Genomic DNA, 23,162 nt, shown 5'->3' on the forward strand with positions numbered 1-23,162 from the left:
AAAAGTGTGTGTGTTTCCGAGCAGAGGGAAGCACTTAACACTCGAAGTTCGTTCAAAAGTGAACTCTACCTTTTTCGACCCTCTCTCTCTCTCTCTCTCTGGCTAGATCATTCGTCCTACGTTCGACGTTGACGTCCAATGTTGACCGAGAGAAGCGTTAGATTTGCCACCCCTAATAGCCGTTGGCAAGTGAGCATATGTACGCAAAACGTGGATCTTTTGCGGATTGATAGAAAAACGCTACTTTTCGTTGTTTGCTCTGTAACGATTCCTGGGTTTTCAAAGCTATTTTGAACGGAGGAATGGATATGGTGCCAGCATCCTACAATGTACCATCAATTCGGACCACATCCATGTTACGAACGATCTAAACAAGCCGATTAATATATGGCAAACAGATGAAAGAAGACGCAAACCGTCTGCCAGTTCCATGTTTCACAGCACAGCAAACGGTCAATTTCGTCGAAATATCTACAAACGCGTAGGAGCGGACGTGGATTTATCGGAATCGGGAGCGCGGGCCGCGGCATGGCAAGGAAAGAAAAATGGATGAAGTAATCAACTTACATTGGTATATTTTCATTAACTCTTTTCCACCGTACGATAATCATAAACAAAACCGAAGTAAAAAAACCAGTTATCGTAGGAAGTGGTTATGCGCCAAGTCTGTTCAGCTTTAAAAATATCAAACGGATTAATTTGGCTCCCTTGCTTACATCATTCTGTGCGATTAATTAGGAAAATTTCAGCAAATACGCACGCACCGAATTCAAAAAAAAAACAAAACATAAAACACTCTCCGTGTCTTGATTTTGTCTCGCGTAGCACTCGAACTTTCTGTTGACTTTACGATACCAGACGTTGCGTCTCACCGTGCCACCGTACGATCGTTGGCGTTCTCGGTTTTTCCTGGGCGATCGAGTCTTATCAAAAGTCACTACATGCAGTGCGTGTGTACAACACCGGGGGTTTGAAAAAAAGGAAGGCAGTTTCGCTTAACACTAGAACCAATCTTAAACGATCTCGCTGTTTTCTGTGTAGGTAGCGAGTAGTAATAGCTTCAGTAGTATCAATAGAAGTAGTAGTAGTAGTAGTAGTAGTAGTAGTAGTAGAAGTAGTTGTAGTAGTACTTTATCACAGTTTTCATTTTCAGGCGTGGTGTTTATCCTCCGTGCAAGGTGGAAATGAAGAGGATATGGTCACCTGGTTGTAAGATGTACTCGGTTTCGCCCTGTAAGAAAAGAGTCAAAGGAAAGAAACATTAATACACGATAAAACAACGTTAGAAGATCGGTACTTCTGGTAGATTGTAAATAAGTCAAAATGAGGAATATCCCACACTTACCATCAGATCCCAATCGGTATCGTTGATCATCACTAGGATTCCCGGTCGTACACTGTGATCCTGGAGGAAAAGATTCGGATCGCCTGTAAGCAGATTGTCCCGGAGCCACCGAAGCATCTCCTCGAGTAATACTAAATAAAAATAGAGAAACAAGGTGTGACATAGTACAATCATTACGATTTGTTTGCACGAGTTTGCCGGTTTTCGTTTTCGTTATTTTACCTATTTTTGAACCATCCAGCGGGACGATGTGTTCTTTTACCCCACCGAAGAGCGTTTCTGCTCCACCACTGTTGGAATAAGGCAAAGGGAAATTTTTTTTAAATAAATTGGAAATCGGTCGTCACCTCCGCAGGAAATGGTGGAAATGAAACCGTTCACCGACCATTTCACCGTGCCCACATGTAATCTGAGTCGGCTACCATCGGTCACCCCCATCGTATCATGCGGTAAGAATAGCATTTTTGTTTAACGTGTGCTATATTTTTCTGAATGACGGCACCAACTTTTCCACTGACGCACGCTCTTACCTGAACTCGACTGTAACGGTTGAACCACCCGAGATCACCTCCTCATCGATTGAATCATCCATTCTTTTGCTGGCACCAATTATGAACGTACTACTCTTTGCAACAATAAAGTAGACTTTTCACAATTCCACGGGCTCGCTTTCCGTCCGTTAGTCTATTCGAACCGATTGAACTTTGTAATAGGACAAGATAGAACGGCCGGCAAATCTAATCCAGATGTCTCCGGCACGGGAAGTCACACAAGATGTTATCGTTCCGGATGCGTGTGAAAAACTGGCTGTTTTCCTCCGAGCAGCTGTTGCTTATACGTTCGGTGAGATGGAAATCGAGTTTTCCCACCGCTTTCAGCCGTGTTGGTGATCACGAAATTCACGATTAGACGATTTTGCGCAGTGTGCGCCGCACGAAATATCACACCGTCAAATATACAGTACCTGTTGAACAAAAAATAAGAAAAACATAACGAGTATTTAAATGTAGTTTGTTTTGCATCACAAGATTTAAATGGGATGAAATACCTATCGTTACTGGACGGAGAAATAATAAAGCAAGTAAGCTTGAACAGTTTTGTTTTCGAGCAACTATGCAATTTCTTATCGGCACGAGGAAGGTTGTTGCACGTTGTATGATTGTGGACACTCAAATGACGTTTGTTTGCCGGTTGCGGAAATGAAGCACATAAGATTTTAATCCTTTATTTTAACTTCCTACAACAAATTTCTAATTATTGTTGTGAAAAACAAAAGTAACACGCGAAGTTACGCATAGAAAATGTGTTTATTTACAAATATTCCTGCCGTAGTTCGTCAGGTTGACCATGATGGAAACATTCCGTTTAGTGTTGGCAGAATCGGGATTCGGAAGATTCGAAGATTCGATCCCTAGACGGATTCTAAAGATTTCAATCCCGTTTGACGCAAGATAAATACACACTATATAAGGTAGCGGAATGTAGAGCATTTTGACAGTATGCTTCTTCTTCTTCTTCTTTCGATATGCGAGTCGGGGTATATCCTCCTACGCTAAGTCGAACAATTTGTTCCCTTACACGTAATCAGAGGCGTACCAACTCTGTCCGAACTCCTATGAAGGGGCTCGTCCTTTAGGACCGGCTAATAATAGCCATATGTCCACCCGCCGGCCACGGGAGGGATAATTCCTTCCGTTGTCAGGACACAAGAACTCGTGGTCCGCTTGATTGACTCAAACAGAACGAGATGTGCGGCAGCTAGGATTTGTCTGACCTGAGCTCCAGCTCGGCGTCACCACGCGGTCGTGCCGTAACCTTACTTTTCCGCTAACCCTTTCAGGAAACTTATGCACTGCTAACATCCGCTCTGATGCACTACCGAACTGAAACTGTGACAGTATGCTGATACTCAAATTTGGCAGGAATCGTCCTTAGAAGATAAACAAACATCAACGCTCGAGGGCCAAACAAACCGATTCTTCAATTGCTTTCGTTTTGTTCGCATGGAAAATGTTTAAGAAGCCGTCGGCCGTAGTGGGTCACCGATTTTTCGACCAAATGTATCGATGTTTCACCTCACGTACCTTCTCTTTACTCGCATAGTTGTTTACATTCTATGCTGTTTATCACCATGCTGTCAAAAGCCACGGTCGCCATTTTCTAAAAAAATACCTCCTAAAAAGTCACCTATTCAGTATTTAATCATCTTGATTTGACGGATTCTAAAGATTCGAATCCCATCTGACAGATTCTTAAGATTTGATTCGATTATGATTCGAATCAGATTTGATTGGTTTGACTCGGGGTCCACACTACAGCGCTACGTCGCCTGACAGGCGCTGAACTCCATGCAAAAAAAAAAACCTAGCGCGATTCGCGCGACATCGCGCAAGGTTTATTTTATACGCGACGAGTTACTCGGGGTCCACACTACAGCGCGACGTCCCGTCACGAATCGCGACGTCGCCTGACAGGCGACCGAACTCCATACAAAAAAATGTCGCACAAATCGCCTAGTGTGGAAACAGCGAAAAACGCGACGTCGCGCTAGCTCTTGACAAACGTCAATTCGAAACGTAAACAAACCGACAGCTGGACAAAACGTAAACAAACCGAATCACAAACGCGAACAAAACGAGCAATATTCTTCACGAAACATGGGATTTTTCGTTGTACTACTTATTTTTAGGCTTCACAAATGTAATTCAGTTATCAAACTCCGTTTTAATTAATATTTTTACCAAGTTTTTTTCGGGTGCCGAAACGTAAACAAACTGCTCTTCAACAAGTAGGAGATGACGGAGAAATATATCCCGGTTGACAGAAATTGACATTGTTGCTGGTACTATGTAGTTCCAGCAAGAGTCCCAGCAATCTGCCATGGAAAAACTTGCTGGTACTACATGACAGCTGCAAAAAATTTGAATTTTTGTCAACCGGGATACTTCCTACGGCGGGCCAAAATATCGTCGTTGTTTGTTTAAGTTTGTTTTCTCAATGAATTTCAAATGTGGAAGCGCCAAACTCACTCAGGGTGCATAAAATACGTAGCTAAACAAATATCATGCATTACTACCTCAAAATTTAATAAAAAAAATTAGTCGAGTTTGCGCCCCAATGTGATACATATTTCCACATACTCCCCTACCTTTGTCGCGCTTGGCTTGCGCGATTGTTCTGCCGAAACTGGGCTACTTTTGAAACGAGACGTCGCGCTGCAGTGTGGACCCCGAGTTACGCGACGGTGCAGTCTGGAAAGCGTATGAGACTCGATTAGATTCGATTCTGGCTTGATCCTAAACTGTTTAAATCGACTCACAATGATTTGAGTCGAATTAGTCACATAACTAGTCGATCTAGAAACAATGTAATTGATTTAAGTTTACTCAAATCGAACGCTGGGTAGAATGTCCAATGGACATAGATTGAGTTTTTTGCGCGATTTGCAAGTTAGGCTTTAGAAAAATTTCTGGAACCTATTTTTTACAAAAAAATACAGTAGAATGACCATTATCCGAGTTGTTGACGATGATGATGATGATGATCATATAATATATCTCATGTCATGTTAATCCGGCCCCGGATAATCGACGTCCGACTGTAGTTTGAAACGGCGGCGCGCCCGCAGCGAGCGCATCGAGCGGACTGCGCTAGGTAGTATACCAAAAAAGGGAGTTTGTTATAAATTTGTGAAATAAGAAAGCCCGTGGGCCCTCCTCATACCGTACCCCAAGGTTGATTGCGTAGCCGAATTTTCATAAACTCATGCAAGTAATCCATGAGGGAGTTCATGTTGTACATCCTGTCCAGTATGACCATAATCTTTAATTTAACGAGACATTCAATTCAAACGGTTCACACAACGGCATTTGTACCACGCATTGCATACCTTTTAGGTGCCTCCGCTCACAAATCCCAGTGTGTAAGTCCCGCGAAGGAAGACCTCCTTGCTTGGTTATCGGTGTGCAACGGGAAGTTATGTTTCTGCCGGCAAATTGTCAAAGTCCCTGGATCTCTATTACTTTTCAGCTAGTTGCCTCTGCGTGTGGTGGAGGCCTATGCTTTGAAAAGGGAGACTGGGTGCTTCGAACTTTCGGATATGGCAGTGAGTGAGAACAGATAAAAACCAACGAGGTTACTCTAGTCGGAGAAGAATTTCTTCCTGGTATGGTGGTGATGTTTACATAGATTGTGATAATATGTGTGAGACGGATAATTCCCACGCATTGAACGTGCATTGTTCTTATTGGAATAGGAATAGGACTCATTATCCTAGTCCTCTTGGTGTGACAATTGTCGCTTAACTATTTTCCTTCGTTCGCTTCATGCGTGGAACCGCAATCGTGCCACGCATGCCTAAACGTCTCGTTTCCGGTGCATCGTGTCCCTTTCGTTTTATGTGTTTATTTGGGCACACGACCGCACCTGATGCCGAAAGGTTTACATTTTGTCCCGAAAGGTTCTGATTTCAGTTTGTTTGATGAGCCGCAATCTACATGCGACTCGAGCACAACGTTGGTGCAGCAACAGCTGTTAACAATTGTCAATTAGGCAAAACGAAACAGTATGATGATTTTGCACGCTGGGATGGTGTAGGCACGGCTGGGGAGGCCTAATTTGGGATTTTACCGAAAATGAAATTAAAACAAACCAGCACCCTTTCTGTCGGAATCAGTTTGACGAATCATGACTGACCTCTAAGGTAGCATGGGTGCGGGACACCGGATGAAGTCAACCGAAGTAATTTATAACGACCCACAGCCGCGAATTAAAGAAAATCCGTCGTTCGACCTCGTTACCGCACTGCAACAGCCGCGAAGAATGCCGGTCCTAAGGTACCCCGGGAAACGAATGACAACAGTATTACCCTAATATTAACAACCAATATTACCCCGATTGTTCTCTGGAGAATGCCTTGAACTGGGCTCGCACCTCACAATGTTTTCCTTCCAACTAGAGTCCCCAGGCTTCCGGGACCTTTGCAACAGGAAGGATTGTCGCCTAATTCTTAAAAGTGGTACATGCTCCGATAGCGATGTCTAGTACCCTTAATCACTAAAAGATATCGTGAGAGGATACTGATTCGTTGCTTTTGGAAAACATTCTCAAGTATCTTCACTGAAAATTTCAAATTGATCCGATATCTCAATAAAAATATATTTAGTCCGAAGTACAGGAAACGGAATTTCCCCTACAAAATGTATGGACTTCCCGGGTAGGCCGTTTGAACTTTTACGTAGTTTGGTTGAACAGCTGAAGGTTAATGAGGTATAGTTCTACTGAGCGATCTGAGCCCTGTGTTTTTTTTATTGCTTCATGCGATCCCCATGCCATGCCACAGTTATATGGGACTGATCGATGTTGGGCAGGTAGGACTGTTCTTTAAAAAAAAAACTGCAGTATCAAAGTTGTTGGACAAACGAATACAAAAAAAAACATACAGACGGTAATTCACTACAGGCAGTATGGGTCTGTTCGTGTGCGTACGTGAGACGCTGGATTGCACTTCGTCCGTTCGTGGTTGGCCATGTGCTGCGGTTTGACGCTTCGGTGTCCAATTTACATATTTTTTGTGCTTTAATATTCAAATTATGCAAAAATATAATAAATCTGATAATGTTGTGCATCTGACTGGAAGAGGTCTGACCAGTTCTGGTTGGAGTCCTCTCTCGCCACCGTCACCGCGGACCGGAGGACACATTTAGCTTGACCCCCATGCAGCCCAGCCTAAATGGTCCTCTTTTCAACTAAAATCTTTACTTCTTACAAAAACTCGAGCTTCATTTTCAGAACTATCTGAAATGTTTATAAAACATACAACATTTGTGCAGGGCTGTAATCTGTTAGAATCCTAAACGCTCATGAGTTAATCTAAGTACTCTATAAAATATCTCATGTCATATTTGGTTGTAGGTGCTAAAAATCAAGAAACAAACATTCGTTTAGTTCTCCCATTTACAGTTGACGAGAGGCAGGATGGCAGTCAAATTTACTGCATAATTTATATTCTAAAATTTAATTTTTCACACAAATGGCATCTATTTTCACTTTTGCGTTTCAAGAGCGTTCCAAACGCTATTGAAATCATGTATAAAGAAAAGAATTTGCTCAAGAAAAGGTTACTTTGAGCTTTTAAAGACATGCACTATTTTGAGAGCGGTGTATGGAATCGTAAAAGCAATAAACTGACCGCTAAAACCAGTTTTACCAGTAAACCAGTCCATAAGGATCACGCTCTTTCTTCTTCTTTTCTTCCAATATTGCTATGGAAACATGGGAATACCTTTCTAAGCTGACTAGTGTGGTAGGATCTTTGTAACGCTCAAGATGAAGGCTCCATCAGTCGTGTGTTTTATTTCGACCTGTACAGATCGGTGTTTGGTGGCAGTGAAGAGTACGAACATTGGAAAAAATGTTACGTAGTAAAATGTCACCGTGCAGAATTTTAAGATTTCAAAAATTTGCTGTTTCTTGGATACAGTTTATGAGTTTCTTCCTTTCATTCTCCAATGGTAATTCTCAAGCTCATGGTCATATCGTTTCCCTTATTCATAACGGCGTAGAAGCTATACCTGGGAAATGGCCATGGCATGCCACGTTATACATCGGAGCTGGATTTTGCGGGGGAACTTTCGTTGACAGCAACACAATCCTTACTGGTAATCACACTTTGAGGGACATGTACCTATTTAACATCTAATAACTGATTTTATTCTTCAGCTGCTCATTGTGCTATTATTGGTGCTAGTGTCTGTCGTGAAAATGAGATACTTGTGTTCGGTGGCCGTAAATATAGAGACGCCACAACTAGCGAAGCGCAACAGTTGAATGTGTCGAAAATTATTATTCATCCAGAATATGACCACCCAAGTCTGGCGAACGATATTGCAATTCTAAAGTTGACGTCTGATATTTACATAACAGACTTTGTACGACCAGTGCCCATTTGGAAAGATGATATTGATGAAAATCAAATATTTGGATCGCAAGGAACAGTGATTGGATTTGGTTTGAACGAAGATGATGAAGAATCGGATACACTTCAACAAGCAACGATACCTGTATTGGACACTCAAACATGTGTTGCATATGATAATGAAACGTATGGAAACAGTTTAACAACTAAAATGTACTGTGCTGGGGGAAAAGACAACGTCAGCGCGTGCAACGGGGATCTCGGAGGTGGTATGTTTTTCAACATTAGTGAAACGTGGTACTTGCGGGGAATAGTCTCATTCAGTCCAAAAAGACCGAACGTTGAGGTAAACCTATGTGACAGTTCCAAACCTACGGTGTTTACAGACGTTACCAAATATAGAACATGGATTATGCGATACACAAACACGACAATGTGGCTAAAGGATCTAAAGCCTTGCAACGGTACGATTGAGAAAGACACTGATTGCAACGCAGCGACTCGTTTTGAACATGGTTTGTTGTTTTGGGCACTAACTTCAGGGAAAAATGTGAGCATCAAGCGCTTTTCATTAAATGATGATACAGCGTTGAACGGTCCTGAAGTCCTTGCCTTAAACAACATTACCTGTCTCAATAAAGATTGTTTTAAGGGCCGTCTCTACTGGGCTGAACGAGAAACAAAATCAATTTTCAGTGCGAAGTACGATGGGACGGATAAGAAACCCTTTCTCACGAACGGAGTCGATCCAACACATTTTGCAGTGGACTGGATCTCACGTCGTCTATACTGGGTTGATTACGAAAAGAAAACTATCGAGGTAGCTAACATGGACAACCCGAACTTGAGTACAACGGTGATGATCAATGTCGATGGTGATGATAGAATCACTGTTGATCCGCTGCAAGGTAAACTATTCAGAACGTTTGGAAAACGTGGGATTGAATGGTCCAATCTCGATGGATCAGAACCAGAACTGTTGTTGGATACTCGAGGGATTAAAGATATAACAGTATCCATCGCCACTGGAGAACTCTGTTACGTAAACGAAGACACATCCAAGATCGACTGTATGGATAGTCGAAGTAAGCGGATCCGCACGATTGTCAGCAATGTTACCGATACTTATTATTTAGACGCAACTGAAGAGAAACTTTTTTGGTCGAAGTACGGCAGGTAAATACTTTACAAAAAAATGTACTTAGATGACTTCTGTACAATGTTCTTTCCATTTCATAGTGATACGATCGAAAGTATTAGCCAGGAAGGGGTTCGTCAAAACCCTTTTTTAAAACCGAATAATGCAATCGAATATGAAAGCTCCGTGTTAACCCTAGTGACCGATGTCTGCCCGATGTTCTACAGTCCATGTGCCATGCAAAATGGTGGATGTCCAGAAAACACCATCTGCCTTCTCAATCCACGTGCCGAATCTGGTAAAATCTGTAAAAGCACCACTGCGCAACTCTCAGACTTAATGGATCCATCAACAATTATAACAACCCAACCTGTGGAGCCGTAGCTACCGGTAACTATTTTATGCTCTACAGAGATACCCAAGTATTATACTTATTTTCTTGTTTTATTTTCAAGTGCTGTTTTTAGTATAGTGCTTCTAATATCGCGTCATGCGTGAACTTTAGTTATCCGTACGCGTTGTGAGGGATTATGTGGATGGAATCACTGACGCTATGCAATTGTAGACATGTTGCTCAAATTGTACTCCATACCCAACATAACCACTCTAGCTTTGCAAACGATATCGGAATTGTGCAATGATCAACTGACATGAATTTTACTAACTTCGTGCGACCAATGCAGGAATGCAGAAAGTGGACAGATTCAACTACCTGGTATAAATGTAACCGTGATTGAATTAAGTTTGAACGAACATGCTGAGCTATCGGATAAACTTCAAGGATATTCTTTTTGTTACGGAGGCACCACCGTTAGAATCCGTATCACAATCTCATCAAATTCTTATTGATTTTATCAGTCACATAAATAATCCAAGAGAGCAAGTTCATCCTAAATCAGTGCCAATAGTGAAATTTGACCATCAACCACTTGGCTATTGACTCTCAATGTGGTCCTTTGTTGTGATCGAAAGAAGAGCAGCATAAGTTCCCGAAATTATATGTCATAGCTAAAAATTATATATTCCGGCTACATCATTTCCGCACGAACGTATATTTTCAAATGCGGGTAAAATTTATACCGGAAAAAAAAGAGATTAGAACCGAAGAATGTAATAAAAAATACGAAATATGGAATGTAATAAATAATAATAAAAAATAATATTATAAAGAATACGTCTTCAAAATTATAATATAGGGGAAAGTGAGGCAAGGCATGCTTCGGAGGGGTAAGATGCACCACACCGGTTTTAGCTGAGTTAAGCCATTTAAAAATAAATCAAGTAATTTTACGGTATATTGACATCCTAAATTGGGGCAGATGCACCGGTCCAGGTGGGCAAGACGTCCGCACCGAGGCATGCTCGGTCAAATTCAGTGCAAGTTTTTGACGCCTGTTAAAAACTCGGCCCATACTCGCTGTGTGGAAAAGCCCTACACGCTATCCCATGGATCGTTGAATAAGCTCCTTAGATTGATAAGGCTTAGCCACACGACAGCAATATTTTCTTCAATCTTTCGGACACATTTTAATATGGTTGTCAACCATATGAAAAACGCAGGGATCTGCCCATACGATGGAAATTTTGTATGTCAATGTTTAAAGTTTCTAGGTATTTTTCATGACATTTAGTTGTTATCTTGGTAAAATACGTATCACCAGATAGTAACAACAAATAGTAAATACAGTCGATATCCGACATACGCGGATAATGGGGACCAGAGAAATCCGCGTATCTCGAATTTCCGCGTATCTCGAATATTGCTTGACATACTAGGAGTATGCGCATACTAGGAGTTAAGGGATCGAGTTCTTGTGTACATGTTTCACAGAATATTCAAAACTTTACTTTGTCCATTAATATGAATGCAATACAAGCGTATTCAAACAGGGTAAATTGCAATAAACGAAATAAAAAGCGTAAGTTATGCAAATGTGTAATTGACATATTTATTCGTGTGGTTGTACATCTCAGGAATTTAACCCCATTTCAGGAGGTGGGAGAAAGAGTGGGACTGGGCATAGTAGAGAGCGGAATACGAGAGCAACTATGTATGTTTTTGCTCTCTTTTTGCCTGACGCGCTTGGTGTGCGTGCCACCTCTGACTCAACGTTGTGTGCGTGTAATCCGACCCCCCGTTAAGCGGATATCGGGGGGTTCGAAAGAAAAAGGCAAAAAACTGCTCGATTTTCAGTGTACCACCGTTCGCTGGGTGGTGTTGTTGAGTTCCTCAAAATTTTGCGTAGAAGACTTCTCGCATTTTGATTTCTCTCCAACAACATCGGCCGCATCTATATACGTTTTTGCCTTTTTCTTTCGGACCCCCCGATATCCGCTTAACGGATTCGCTCATTTCCATGAACCGAAATCCAATGGACCTTTACTCATGCTGACACGTGCATAGAGCGCCCAGCGAACGGCGATACACTGAATATCTAGCAGTTGGGAGTGGGAGAAAGAGTGGGGCTGGACATAGTAGAGAGCGGAATACGAGAGCAACTATGTTTTTGCTCTCTTTTTTTTCTGGCGCGCTTGGTGTGCGTGTCACCTCTGACTCAACGTTGTGTGCGTGTAATCCGACCCCCCGTTAAGCGAATATCGGGGGGTCCGAAAGAAAAAGGCAAAAAACTGCTCGATATTCAGTGTACCGCCGTTCGCTGGGAATCGAATGAAACTTTTCATGAATCGTTTCAATTAACCAACCCAACCCGCTAGGCGATTTCGAGTACTTTCCTCCATCCGCAACCACCCCTGACCTATACTTTGGATGTTGTGTACAAGACTTGGTGCATGCTTTCTCCCTTACACGCCCAGGCTATTTTTTGCTATCTTCCTCTTCTGTATTATGAACGTACCGCTTCGATCCAACATGGTGTGTGAAACATGGTGACCCGTATCTGTACACTCGTGTGTTTTACTTGTGTTGATGCGAGAATTGCTCGACGATTCGGCGGAAATTTGACAAGTCAGGTAGGCGCGCATATTTCAGTCAAGAGCAAGTCGCACTAACGACAACTCTATATTTTAGGTGATCTACGCGCAAGTGTTGAGGAATGGCATAGTGATCAACAAAATATCGCCAATATCTTCGCTTTCTGGATGAGTTAAAGTGGAAGTGGAATCAGAATTGTTGGAGCAGAAGGGTTCAGCGAATGTTCCGGAGGATTCAGCGACAACAGACATTGGAATTGGTAAGATAAAAAATGTAGTGAAAGCCTTCATACGTAGTGTAAAAGCGGACCCATTTTAAAGTGAGATTATTATTGTGTTAACACGTTAAGTGCTACGTCGGTCCCATGGGGCCGAGAGCATTCTTTCTCGTATGCCGGCGTAAACAAACGTTAGCAAGTGAAAAACGCATTAAGACTTAATGGAGGATCTTGCCAGGATGTGCAGAAGTGGTACAATTCGTTTTAGAATAAAGCGACTCTTTACGTTGAAGAAACAACGGGAACCCGCTAGGCGAGATCGCATGCAAGTTGTCCTCCACTTGTGTCATCAGGCCTCGGGCCAGGGTGAAAGGAGGACGTTTTTATATGGGAGCTTGCACGCGGTAGAACGTTGGAGGACGTTCGAGCAGTCAAATAAACAGAGCAAATGGGGATGTGTGCGTGCATCCAGTGGCCCAGAAATTGTAGCTGTGTGAGTATGCTCGGAGGAGTTTAGTTGTGTTTGTGATACCTACCCATGTATGTTTAATGCTAACGAATTTCTTTCGAATTGAAAGGCAACCTCGGTTCATACCTGAAATTGTTTCTTCAACGTAAAGAGTCGCTTTATTCTAAAACGAATTGTACCACTTCTGCACATCCTGGCAAGATCCTCCATTAAGTCTTAATGCGTTTTTCACTTGCTAACGTTTGTTTACGCCGGCATACGAGAAAGAATGCTCTCGGCCCCATGGGACCGACGTAGCACTTAACGTGTTAACACAATAATAATCTCACTTTAAAATGGGTCCGCTTTTACACTACGTATGAAGGCTTTCACTACATTTTTTATCTTACCAATTCCAATGTCTGTTGTCGCTGAATCCTCCGGAACATTCGCTGAACCCTTCTGCTCCAACAATTCTGATTCCACTTCCACTTTAACTCATCCAGAAAGCGAAGATATTGGCGATATTTTGTTGATCACTATGCCATTCCTCAACACTTGCGCGTAGATCACCTAAAATATAGAGTTGTCGTTAGTGCGACTTGCTCTTGACTGAAATATGCGCGCCTACCTGACTTGTCAAATTTCCGCCGAATCGTCGAGCAATTCTCGCATCAACACAAGTAAAACACACGAGTGTACAGATACGGGTCACCATGTTTCACACACCATGTTGGATCGAAGCGGTACGTTCATAATACAGAAGAGGAAGATAGCAAAAAATAGCCTGGGCGTGTAAGGGAGAAAGCATGCACCAAGTCTTGTACACAACATCCAAAGTATAGGTCAGGGGTGGTTGCGGATGGAGGAAAGTACTCGAAATCGCCTAGCGGGAAGGAGCGCCAAATTGACGTTTCGACCCGAACCCATGAAAGTTCCATACAAAAAAAACCCTCCACGACGGGAGAGCTGCCCCGCAACCACTCCGCCACCGTTTGACATACCCCTCACTTCCTAATGACAATCCAAATGCTGTCTGCTCTGTCGTTCCGTCCTTTTCTCTCGCGTTATGTTGCCAACAGCATAGACTTGTGTGTGAGCAACAGCCCGTTGAGGAATTGTTTACATTTTGAAACAAACGGTCGTGCAGCGTGTTGTAAAAGCTTGGTGTCTATTTTGTACAAGAAATCTCTTGAAAATGTGGCGGAAACCCGAATTAAAATGTTTGCGAAAGAGTGGCGAATCGAATATCGATAACAACGAAACGCTCTGGAGCGTGGATATGATCTTGGACTTTATGAAAAAGCTAAGGCAGTAAGCTTACCTAAAAGTGCAAGAACATTATTGGGAACCAATCGTAAGCCATCGATCGAGATATTGGAAATAAGTGGCGGCCAGTATTGGTATCACATCGGGTGCATTTTTGAAGCATTATAATTGTGGGTGTAAATAACTAATTTTTATTTTTTTGTTTTTTAGTAATGCTACACATATTCATGGCAACATATACCATTGCATAAAATTGGCATCATGGAGTTTTGCCCAATATTATGTAATATCCGTGAGATGCCGAAAGTACCAGTGATGACGAGAACTATTTTCTATTGTAGGAGGAAGCCGACGAACGTTGAGGAATCTTTTCGTCTCATGGTCACGGAGATGAACAACCTCGTGGAATATGGAGTAAACATCAACTGGAAACATGTGTCGATACATCTAAGGGCCATTATTGCAGACACTTCAGCAAGAGCATTTATAACAGGTTGACTACAAAACTTATCGGCAGACAATTTCACATGTATTTAATTTTTCTTTCATTTAATTTTCACAGGTGTAGTAGGACATGCTCGTTATAACAGTTACCAGAAATGTACCGTCGTAGGTCAATACGGCAGCGTTGCTCGTATCATTGTATTTTCTGGGACACAAGCAACACAACGAACTGATGGAGGATTCAGGCAAGGCGCCTATCCAGAACACCAAAGAACGATGACACCTCTTTTAGATTTAAACTTTTTTACATAGTCCAGGATGTCGTGGTAGCGGATCGTTTGCATCTTATCGATCTTAGCATCATGAAGCGACTGCTGGTGGGCTGGCGAAACGAAACACTGGGAAAGATAAAATGGGACCAAACTTAATGTAAAGCAAGCCTTGTAGACAACAAAACTCATGCAATTAATGCAAGAAGAGTTGTTCTCTGATTCACTTGCCAGAAATCGATGGCTAAGATGCTGGTATGATATTAATGGTTGTGAAAAATAAATGATACACAGTATTTGTCTTATAAATGGCACAAATAAAAAGTTATATCTTTGTAACATGATTTCATTAAATACCGTTATTTGTCGATGCTGGGGGAATTTGAAAAGGTACACAGTGATGAAGAAATGTCCTGAGCCGGTTTTCAGTTGTTTCGGTGGGTTTCTCATGGAATGTCCCGGTGGATGTTGTAGCATGAATACTTCTTCTCTTAACACTTTATTGGCGGGTGATTTCTGACCAAAACATGCTGCAGTCACCGTCAATTAAGTTTTAAAACCTAAATCACAGCACAATGGAAAAATCAAGCACATTATTAAACTGCGTAAACTTCGTCAATTTTTTCAACTACCAACCTCTGGTTTCATGATTTTGTACTGCCTACTTTATTCCACGCGTGTAATTTTGAGAAAATTTATCCATCGTTACGTAAAATAAAACAGACAATCAACAAGACACTTTCCAACATCGCCGATGGATCAACCGGTCTGCGCATCGTATGGTATGTATAACGATAAGTGTTCAATCCTCACTAACCAAACAATAAAAATTTCTCTTCAACAGCTACCACCAAATGTAATCACGACCACTGTTAACCACGACCGCGACAGTAAAAAAAAAAGAAAGAATAACGAATCAAGTGAGCATTACAGGTAGTGGCTAGGAGAGGGAAGAGGAAAGATAACGGAATGAGGAGGGAAAACAGACCTAGAGAGGATATTATTTTTGAACCTAGATGGATAATTTTTTTCGAACCCACCATTTTGAATTTGAAGCCACCATCAAATTTGAATCTGACAGCCCGTCAACATCGCTGTCAAATCGGGTCGAAATTTACTGCGCATCGTGCCCTGGACCGACCCGTTTTCGACGCGAAAACGGGTCGGACCAGGCGCCGGAAATATTTCAAAAATCCCCTTGGGAACTGCGTCCGTGCCCGCCGGGTCGTAGTTTCGCATTTTCTAAACATAGCGGGAACGAAATCCGTTTTTTTATATGGAGTTTCCCGTCGTCCAGCGGGATTCCCACTAGCTGGCGGGAATATTCGTGCGATTCCCGCTGTGCCTAGCCGTCGCTTTAGTCTCGTCATCTTGTTGAATGTCAAACGAATCGCTGTCTTGAAACCCACCGTGGGTTTCAGAATCCTTAATTTTTTCATATTTTGACAACCGTGTTTGAATGTGTGCGAAAGATTGCTATCGTGTGGCAAGGCCTTATTTCTACCCGGCCAAAGAAAATAAACTTACACATAAATTTATACAGCTGATACTAACAAAGATAAGAAAAATTAGTAGACGAGTAAGAGAACAAAGTTTCCTTCAGTTTGTGAAACACAATCATTCTGGAGACGGTTTTCACTATATTCGGTCTTCTGGTGTCGACGAGCGTCATAGCGTGAAGAATACTTATTTTTATCGCGATTCCGTCTGTAACGAAAATATGGGTGACAATGTAAGTAAAAAAAACCTTCTAGCTTTACTGCATCGACTATATGTTTTCCTATTGATCATCCCCGACAGGTGGATTCGAAAACTCGCCTCGAAGAGGGCCGAAATATTCCCCCTGCGTTGAAGAAGCTGCTCGAGTGGGATGTGGTGCTAACGAAGCAATTCGTCAGCTTTACGCTTAATTTCGTACCCTTCCGGTCGCTCCGGGCACACTGCAAAGTGCTTGAATACTCGTGCCATGGAATCGCCTGGCTGGCTGGATGGCTGGCGTTCTGCTGGATGATAAATAGGCCGGAGTGGTATCAGATGCAGGTGAATCTGTTCATCGGTCTACTCACGGACATCGTGATGGTGGCCGTTATCAAAGCAGCAACCCGCCGACGACGTCCAGCAATCAACGATGATCCACTTTGCTTTGGCCCGGACAAATTTAGCTTCCCCTCGGGGCACGTTTCTCGTGGAGTGTTCATTACGACGTTTCTGATCTTCCTCGATCCGGTGATGATTGTGTTTTGGCCACCACTGCTTGCCTGGACTGTGGCGCTCTGCATTTCTCGCCTGATTCTGTATCGCCATCATATACTTGATGTTATTGGAGGTATCATACTTGGACTCTTTAATGCACTTCTCATTTCTATTCTGTGGTTCGATCAGGAGGGCAGCGTTTGGCTGATAAACTGGATCACCGACGAGCGAGTAGCTGGTGCGGAATATCATGTGTAAAATGTGTGATTATATCTACCATATTTATGACGAAATAAATGTAAATTTTTAACTTTCGGGCTGGATGCACAATTTTTTGATTTTTTTGATTTATTTTACAACCTCATTTTTAGAAGGTGAACACTTCAACTGCCTTCGGAACAAGTGTTATTCTTACAGGTCGCACTTCGTAAGCCTCATTATCGATGGAATAATACATTTCCGGATCGGTCTCTTCTACTTTTATCCGCTCCGGTAGCAGCTCAACCGTGCGAATGCTAATATTGTCCGTTGCGGGACATTCGAAGAATTTTCTACCCTTCACCCGCCCCCAACTGTTACCGATGAAACCGAAGCTAGAGTCCACCTGTTCCCCTAAAACTAAGTTCAACATGGATTTTTCCTTCGTGTCAACCTCCTCGCTTCCATCCTCTACGTTACCTGTCTTGATAACAAGTTCCGAAGGATCCACTTCAATTTCATGACGAATGGAACAGTTTTCATTAACAATTTTAGAATAATCTGTCTTGGGGGAAGTTTTCGTTCGTGGCACAAACACTGACCACCATCGTCTAGGCTGTTGTTCCTGTTTCTTCGTGGCGGCCCACTGTTCATCCATATCTTTGTAGCAATTACTACACCCAAGGCATGGTTCCGTGTACGTAAGCTTCGCTTTACAGTTCCACGTGTGCGCCCCATCAAAGGCATTGAAAAGGAAAGCGGTGTAGTCACGCAGTGACGCTGTGTACCAGTATTTATCTCTCAGTGCAAGAATATCCCTAAAGGCGCCCCACTGAAGCGCCCCGACGGCGTATACCGGTTTTTCGGGAGGTTTTTCATCGGCCGCATTCGGTAGGACCTCGATACGCATGACATCTTTCTTTTCTTTCTTCCCCGCAATGACCGCGTAGGCTGCGTTGGCCATGGTGCGAACATTTTCCAAATCAGAACTCGTTGCACTATCGGCAGCGAACAGTTTCGTTGCAAGCGTGTTTGTTCGACCTAATGGCAGCACCCCTACGGGACACTGTGTTCCATCAGCGCGGCGTTTCATTCCGGACACCGCTTCGGAAAGCGTTCCATCTCCGCCTCCAACAATGAGTGCATCTGGTAGAACCGCTAGCTCTTCCACGTATCGTCGGGCATGTCCTTCGGAATCGGTCTTTACAACGTCCACCTCAAAACCGGCAAGATGTAGAATTGGTTCACAGTAGTTGTGAAACTGGTGAACGAAAAGAGAATTGATTAAACTAAAATGGCCATTTGCCGGACAACGTGTAACTTACGTCCTCTTCAGATGATTTTCGATTGGCAGCTGGATTGAGAAGAACTAAAACTTTCGGTGGTTGTTGGTTGTGGCCTATTTTAACATCTCCATATCGCGATGCTTCGGCGCAATAGTGTCGCATAAGCTGTTTGATTCTGAAACAAACCGTTTCTTTTATCTTTAAGCTGGCTGATTATTCTCGCCGTCTACTTACTCGTATTTTTCATTTGAGTACGACACACCGTACGCCAGCGCACTAGCAAAAACTGTAGACTTCTTCCAGTTGTTTCGAACAGCTTTTGCAAATCTTAACACAAAAGCCATTTTTAAACCTTATTTAACAATTACAGGTTCACGAGTCGATAATTATTCGCCGGCAAAGGGTAGTTATTTAACAAAATTGCAGAAAAACATCGTGATGTTGTGTAAGTAGTAGTAAGTGTAAACAAGGCGGAACTGTCAAGCGTCACCCTCTGGAAACGGGTGGAATAGGATTTCTTGCAAATCTTGCATTTAAAAACATTACTGCATATTTTTCGACAAAACTTGAAAGAACGTAAATTATACTTGCGATTAAGTTATTTGTCGTGAATTCACTTTTCATTATAGGGGTTAATTGTAAACTCCAGCTGAAAAACTGAAATGATTTCTACAAATCGTAGCATTGCTTAAGTAACCTTTGTCAAAAGGTAAATATTTTGTTTTGGACAAACGAAGCACAGTTTTCGTGTTTTCGGGCAGCGAGGAACTTGTGCTTTACCCAGCAAATAAAATGACCGAGCTAGAGAATATCAACCCAAATGTGTACAAAAAGTGCGAAGATCGCAAACTAACTATCGACGATGAAAACGAGGATGTGGTCGATCCGTTCGATGAGCGAGAGATTTTTGGTAAGCAAAGAAATACTTGCGAATTCACGACGTAATAAGTGTTTTTCTTCTCAATCGATCGAACTGGTAGATCTAATACGCAACATCAACGATCCGGAACATCCGCTAACCCTGGAAGAGCTACACGTCCTGGAGCAGAGCCTGATCACGGTGGATAATGAGAAAAATAGTATCGATATTTTATTCACACCAACCATTCCGCACTGCAGCATGGCTACGCTGATTGGGCTGTCGATAAAGGTTAAACTTTTGCGCGCTCTTCCGCCCCGGTTCAATGTGTCGGTAGAAATCAATCCTGGTACGCACGCATCGGAGCATGCCGTTAACAAGCAGCTTGCCGATAAGGAGCGTGTGGCTGCGGCTCTTGAAAACACCCATCTCATGGAGGTCATCAATCAGTGTATATCTGCTCCGTTGAAATAAAACGCCGCCGTATGGTACGTTGATAACTTTACACTTGGGACTTGTTTTATTGCGTGCTTTGAATACCCGCAGGGGGTCCACTACTTTACCGGTCTGTTGAATGAATTTTAGTTTGATCAGTCAGGACCATATTATCGTATTACCGTTTTTTCGCATTCACCGTAGTTGATGCGCCTGGTCGGGGTGCCGTTGGGTCGTATTTGTAAGTTTTCACCATTGGGCCTTTACCGGCTTTTTGGAAACGAATTTCATCGATGCGCGCTCGTTCCTCAAGTTCTCGGCTTATTTTCATGTTTGTCCAGGCTATAAAATAGTTAGAAACATAGTAAGAGATAGATCGTGAAATATGTAGAGACTGTACTTACATTCTTTGATTCCTTCGGTAAAACCTTTCTTCTTGATGGGCAACGTTTCCGGTTTGTGTGCAACGATTCTATCAATCTTGAAAAAATCGCGTACTTTCGGTATCCGCAGAAAGCCGACCTGCACCAAAGAAAAGAAGTTACTGCACGCCCAATAGCACAAGATCGCACCGGGGAAATTTATAGTGAACGGGAAGATGAAAAGCGGCATTGCACGGAGGATGTATTTTGCGGTCTGCATGTTCGCTGCCGACATACGAGCACTATCAGTGCCGAGCTCAATGGTAAGGAACAATGTAAGACTGGTAATGATGGGCAGAGCGTAGAACTGATCGCAGATCGTCAAATCGGTGAACCAAAACAGTCCACCATCGCGCATCGATTCCACCGGAGTGTTCGCCATCTCGCGCAGGCCCATGAAGAAGGAAATGAAGATTGGCGCTTGGGCTAGCGGGACTAGCATGTTTTTTAGTGGGTTCAACTTTTTCTCCTTCATAAACAGAACCATTTCCTGGCCGTAGCGGGCGGATTCGATTGCGTTTCCTGCTTGGCGCGCTTCGGTCATCTTCATCTGCAACACCTGCATCTGAGGCATGTGGTTGTTCATTTTGGCGGCGTTTCGCTGTGAAGCGATTACCAGGGGAAACAGCAGCGTTCGCACGACAACCGTACCGATCGCGATACAACCCCACCAGGGCAAATCCAGCCCAATGTGCAGAAATTCCATACAGTTTTGAACGATACCGACCGGTGTCCACCCTCCCAGTCCAAGGGAAGCGAACGCGGGTTCAGCACCAGCTACCAGTTCTGCGATTTCCGGTGCCCCTTGGGGGATTGTTGGGGGTTCTGGTATAACATCCAGTAGTGCCGTTTTATCTCCATCACCTGCACTGAGGTTTCTCACTAGCACCGCCGCAGTAATCGGCTTGAGGGATGAAAATTTCGGTGTTCCATTTGTGCCCGTATTAATAAGGGAACACCTTAAGCCGCCATGTCCTGAAGCAATGTGGTAATCCCGTGAACGGTTGGAATAAGTCGATATACCTTCCTGCAATCACCAAGCAATGTTATGGCACCCGGTATTGACCGTCCCCGGTTATCTTCGTACCTGAACGCAGACTACTCTCCCGCTAAGCGCATTCTTCGATATCAATCGGCATGCTCGGGATAACATTATGGCGAGTCGTTGACGTACCTTCCACGGGTACTTTCAGTGAAAATACTATAATTGTTAAAATAAAATCTGTTCGAACTTGAAGAATATCACGCAACAAAACACATGAAAAATCGTGCGAAGGTGTCAAAATGACATGTTTACAATATGTATACTAGTGTTGGCAGAATCGGGATTCGGATGATTCGAAGATTCGATCCCTAAACAGATTCTAAAGATTCGAATCCCATTTGACGGACCCCAAAGGTTTGATTCGATTAGGACTCGAATCAGATTTCATTTGTTTGGGACTTGATTTGATTCGATTCTGACTTGATCCTAAACTATTTGAATCGACTCACAATGATTTGAGTCGAATTAGTCACATAACGAGTTGATCTAAAGACAATGTACAGTCTGCCCACGGTTTTCGTTACCAAACGGGACTTTGACAGCGGCGAAAACCGAGGCTAGCGGACTAAACTTCTTTCGTTTATAAATCCTACCAAAGACACAAAACAAACGTTGGATGCAAAGTGATTACCCAAGGAGAACCTTGCTGCACTTTCCTACCAAAGGTATACATGCCTACCAAGAAGAACCTTGCCAAGTGTATTTTTGGTAGGCATGGACTCCTCGTAACCTACCAATAATTTTTTTTTTGGCAGGCACCGTAGTGGAAAGAGGTACTGGCTGTCAAACCTTTGTTTGTTTACTGTTTACTGTTTACTGTGCAAGTCTGGCCAACTAGCAAGCATTCGACCGTGTTTTTACCAGCGTATTCGTTGTTTCATTAGTTGTTAGATTTTTCTTATAGCCGTTGTTACCGGGTGTAACATAGTATCGGTGGCCAGTGTTCGATAGCAGCGCTTGGATCGACCGACTCAGGGTGGTTAACCGGGGCCGGGTTAACTCGCACCAGACAGTAAGTACGTGTGTAAGAACCCACAGCAGAGTTCTTACTGATGATGGTTTTTCCGCGCTTTTCACACATTTCAGTGTTTCGACAAGGAGGAAGAAGCGGCTTCAAGTGAACATCAACGCGTTCTACGTGTTTTCACTGGCCATGACAAAGTGGTGCTGCACATCGTACATCGAAGGAGCCTGCTACGATCCATGGTCGCTGTTTGCCAGCACGAATCAGAGGAGGGGTCAGACCATTTCGGGATGTTTCGCCTGATCGCCTTCCGAACCGGACGATAATTTATTATTATTATCGATATACTCAGCTCATATAATCTACTACGAATGGTTATACGTTTTTTGCGCGTATAGTCAGAAATAAGTATTATAAATGCACAATCACGTCAAAAGCGTTCTCTTTTGAGGCGTCCCGCAAGTATAAAGAGAATTTTTTTACCCTTCTTTTCAGAAGTCGGTTTACGCCTAGATTGCATAGGAAATCTGCTGCAAAAGAAGGGGTAAAAGAATTCTGAAAAGTAGAGCGGGCAGTTCTGAAGAGATTTCTTTTACCCCAAAATAACGCCAAAATTTCTCGTTGGGTACTATCCAGGTGGGTTCATCCCGAACAAATCGCCTTGATTTTTTAAGAAAAATATAGGAAAAATTAGACAATCGCTCTGAGTTTTGTTTATGTTTTCAAATTGCTAGTTGTTGTCGTTTCCAAAAGAAGAGAAGAGAATTGGATTCCATCTAAAT

The 23,162-nt window shown here is 42.9% G+C and overlaps 5 protein-coding genes across 5 annotated transcripts; 2 read left to right on the top strand and 3 right to left on the bottom strand.

The window, feature by feature from the left end:
* Positions 1 to 561: 561 nt before the first annotated feature.
* On the bottom strand, positions 562 to 2,303 carry LOC131280994 (ubiquitin-related modifier 1 homolog). Its single transcript, XM_058310248.1, has 4 exons — positions 1,876 to 2,303; positions 1,568 to 1,635; positions 1,346 to 1,476; positions 562 to 1,231 (listed from the first exon to the last, which is right to left on the bottom strand). Exons 1-4 carry the CDS (start codon positions 1,935 to 1,937, stop codon positions 1,163 to 1,165), a joined length of 330 nt encoding a protein of 109 aa, XP_058166231.1. The 5' UTR covers positions 1,938 to 2,303; the 3' UTR covers positions 562 to 1,162.
* A 14,395-nt stretch (positions 2,304 to 16,698) lies between these two features.
* On the top strand, positions 16,699 to 17,494 carry LOC131281235 (polyisoprenoid diphosphate/phosphate phosphohydrolase PLPP6). The gene is made up of 2 exons (XM_058310504.1): positions 16,699 to 16,710; positions 16,779 to 17,494. Exons 1-2 carry the CDS (start codon positions 16,699 to 16,701, stop codon positions 17,427 to 17,429), a joined length of 663 nt encoding a protein of 220 aa, XP_058166487.1. The 3' UTR covers positions 17,430 to 17,494.
* Positions 17,495 to 17,538: 44 nt separating this feature from the next.
* LOC131291156 (acylglycerol kinase, mitochondrial) lies at positions 17,539 to 19,084 on the bottom strand. Its single transcript, XM_058320350.1, has 3 exons — positions 18,890 to 19,084; positions 18,695 to 18,830; positions 17,539 to 18,630 (listed from the first exon to the last, which is right to left on the bottom strand). Exons 1-3 carry the CDS (start codon positions 18,997 to 18,999, stop codon positions 17,539 to 17,541), a joined length of 1,338 nt encoding a protein of 445 aa, XP_058176333.1. The 5' UTR covers positions 19,000 to 19,084.
* A 318-nt stretch (positions 19,085 to 19,402) lies between these two features.
* Positions 19,403 to 20,001, top strand: LOC131281396 (MIP18 family protein galla-2). The gene is made up of 2 exons (XM_058310725.1): positions 19,403 to 19,565; positions 19,636 to 20,001. Exons 1-2 carry the CDS (start codon positions 19,448 to 19,450, stop codon positions 19,986 to 19,988), a joined length of 471 nt encoding a protein of 156 aa, XP_058166708.1. The 5' UTR covers positions 19,403 to 19,447; the 3' UTR covers positions 19,989 to 20,001.
* Positions 20,002 to 20,096: 95 nt separating this feature from the next.
* LOC131292667 (mitochondrial inner membrane protein OXA1L) lies at positions 20,097 to 21,633 on the bottom strand. Its single transcript, XM_058320846.1, has 3 exons — positions 21,459 to 21,633; positions 20,354 to 21,398; positions 20,097 to 20,291 (listed from the first exon to the last, which is right to left on the bottom strand). The coding sequence occupies exons 1-3, from the start codon at positions 21,522 to 21,524 to the stop codon at positions 20,128 to 20,130; spliced, it is 1,275 nt and encodes a 424-aa protein (XP_058176829.1). The 5' UTR covers positions 21,525 to 21,633; the 3' UTR covers positions 20,097 to 20,127.
* Positions 21,634 to 23,162: the final 1,529 nt, after the last annotated feature.

The sequence above is a fragment of the Anopheles ziemanni genome, chromosome 2 (assembly GCF_943734765.1).
Source record: "Anopheles ziemanni chromosome 2, idAnoZiCoDA_A2_x.2, whole genome shotgun sequence".
NCBI lineage: Eukaryota > Metazoa > Arthropoda > Insecta > Diptera > Culicidae > Anopheles > Anopheles ziemanni.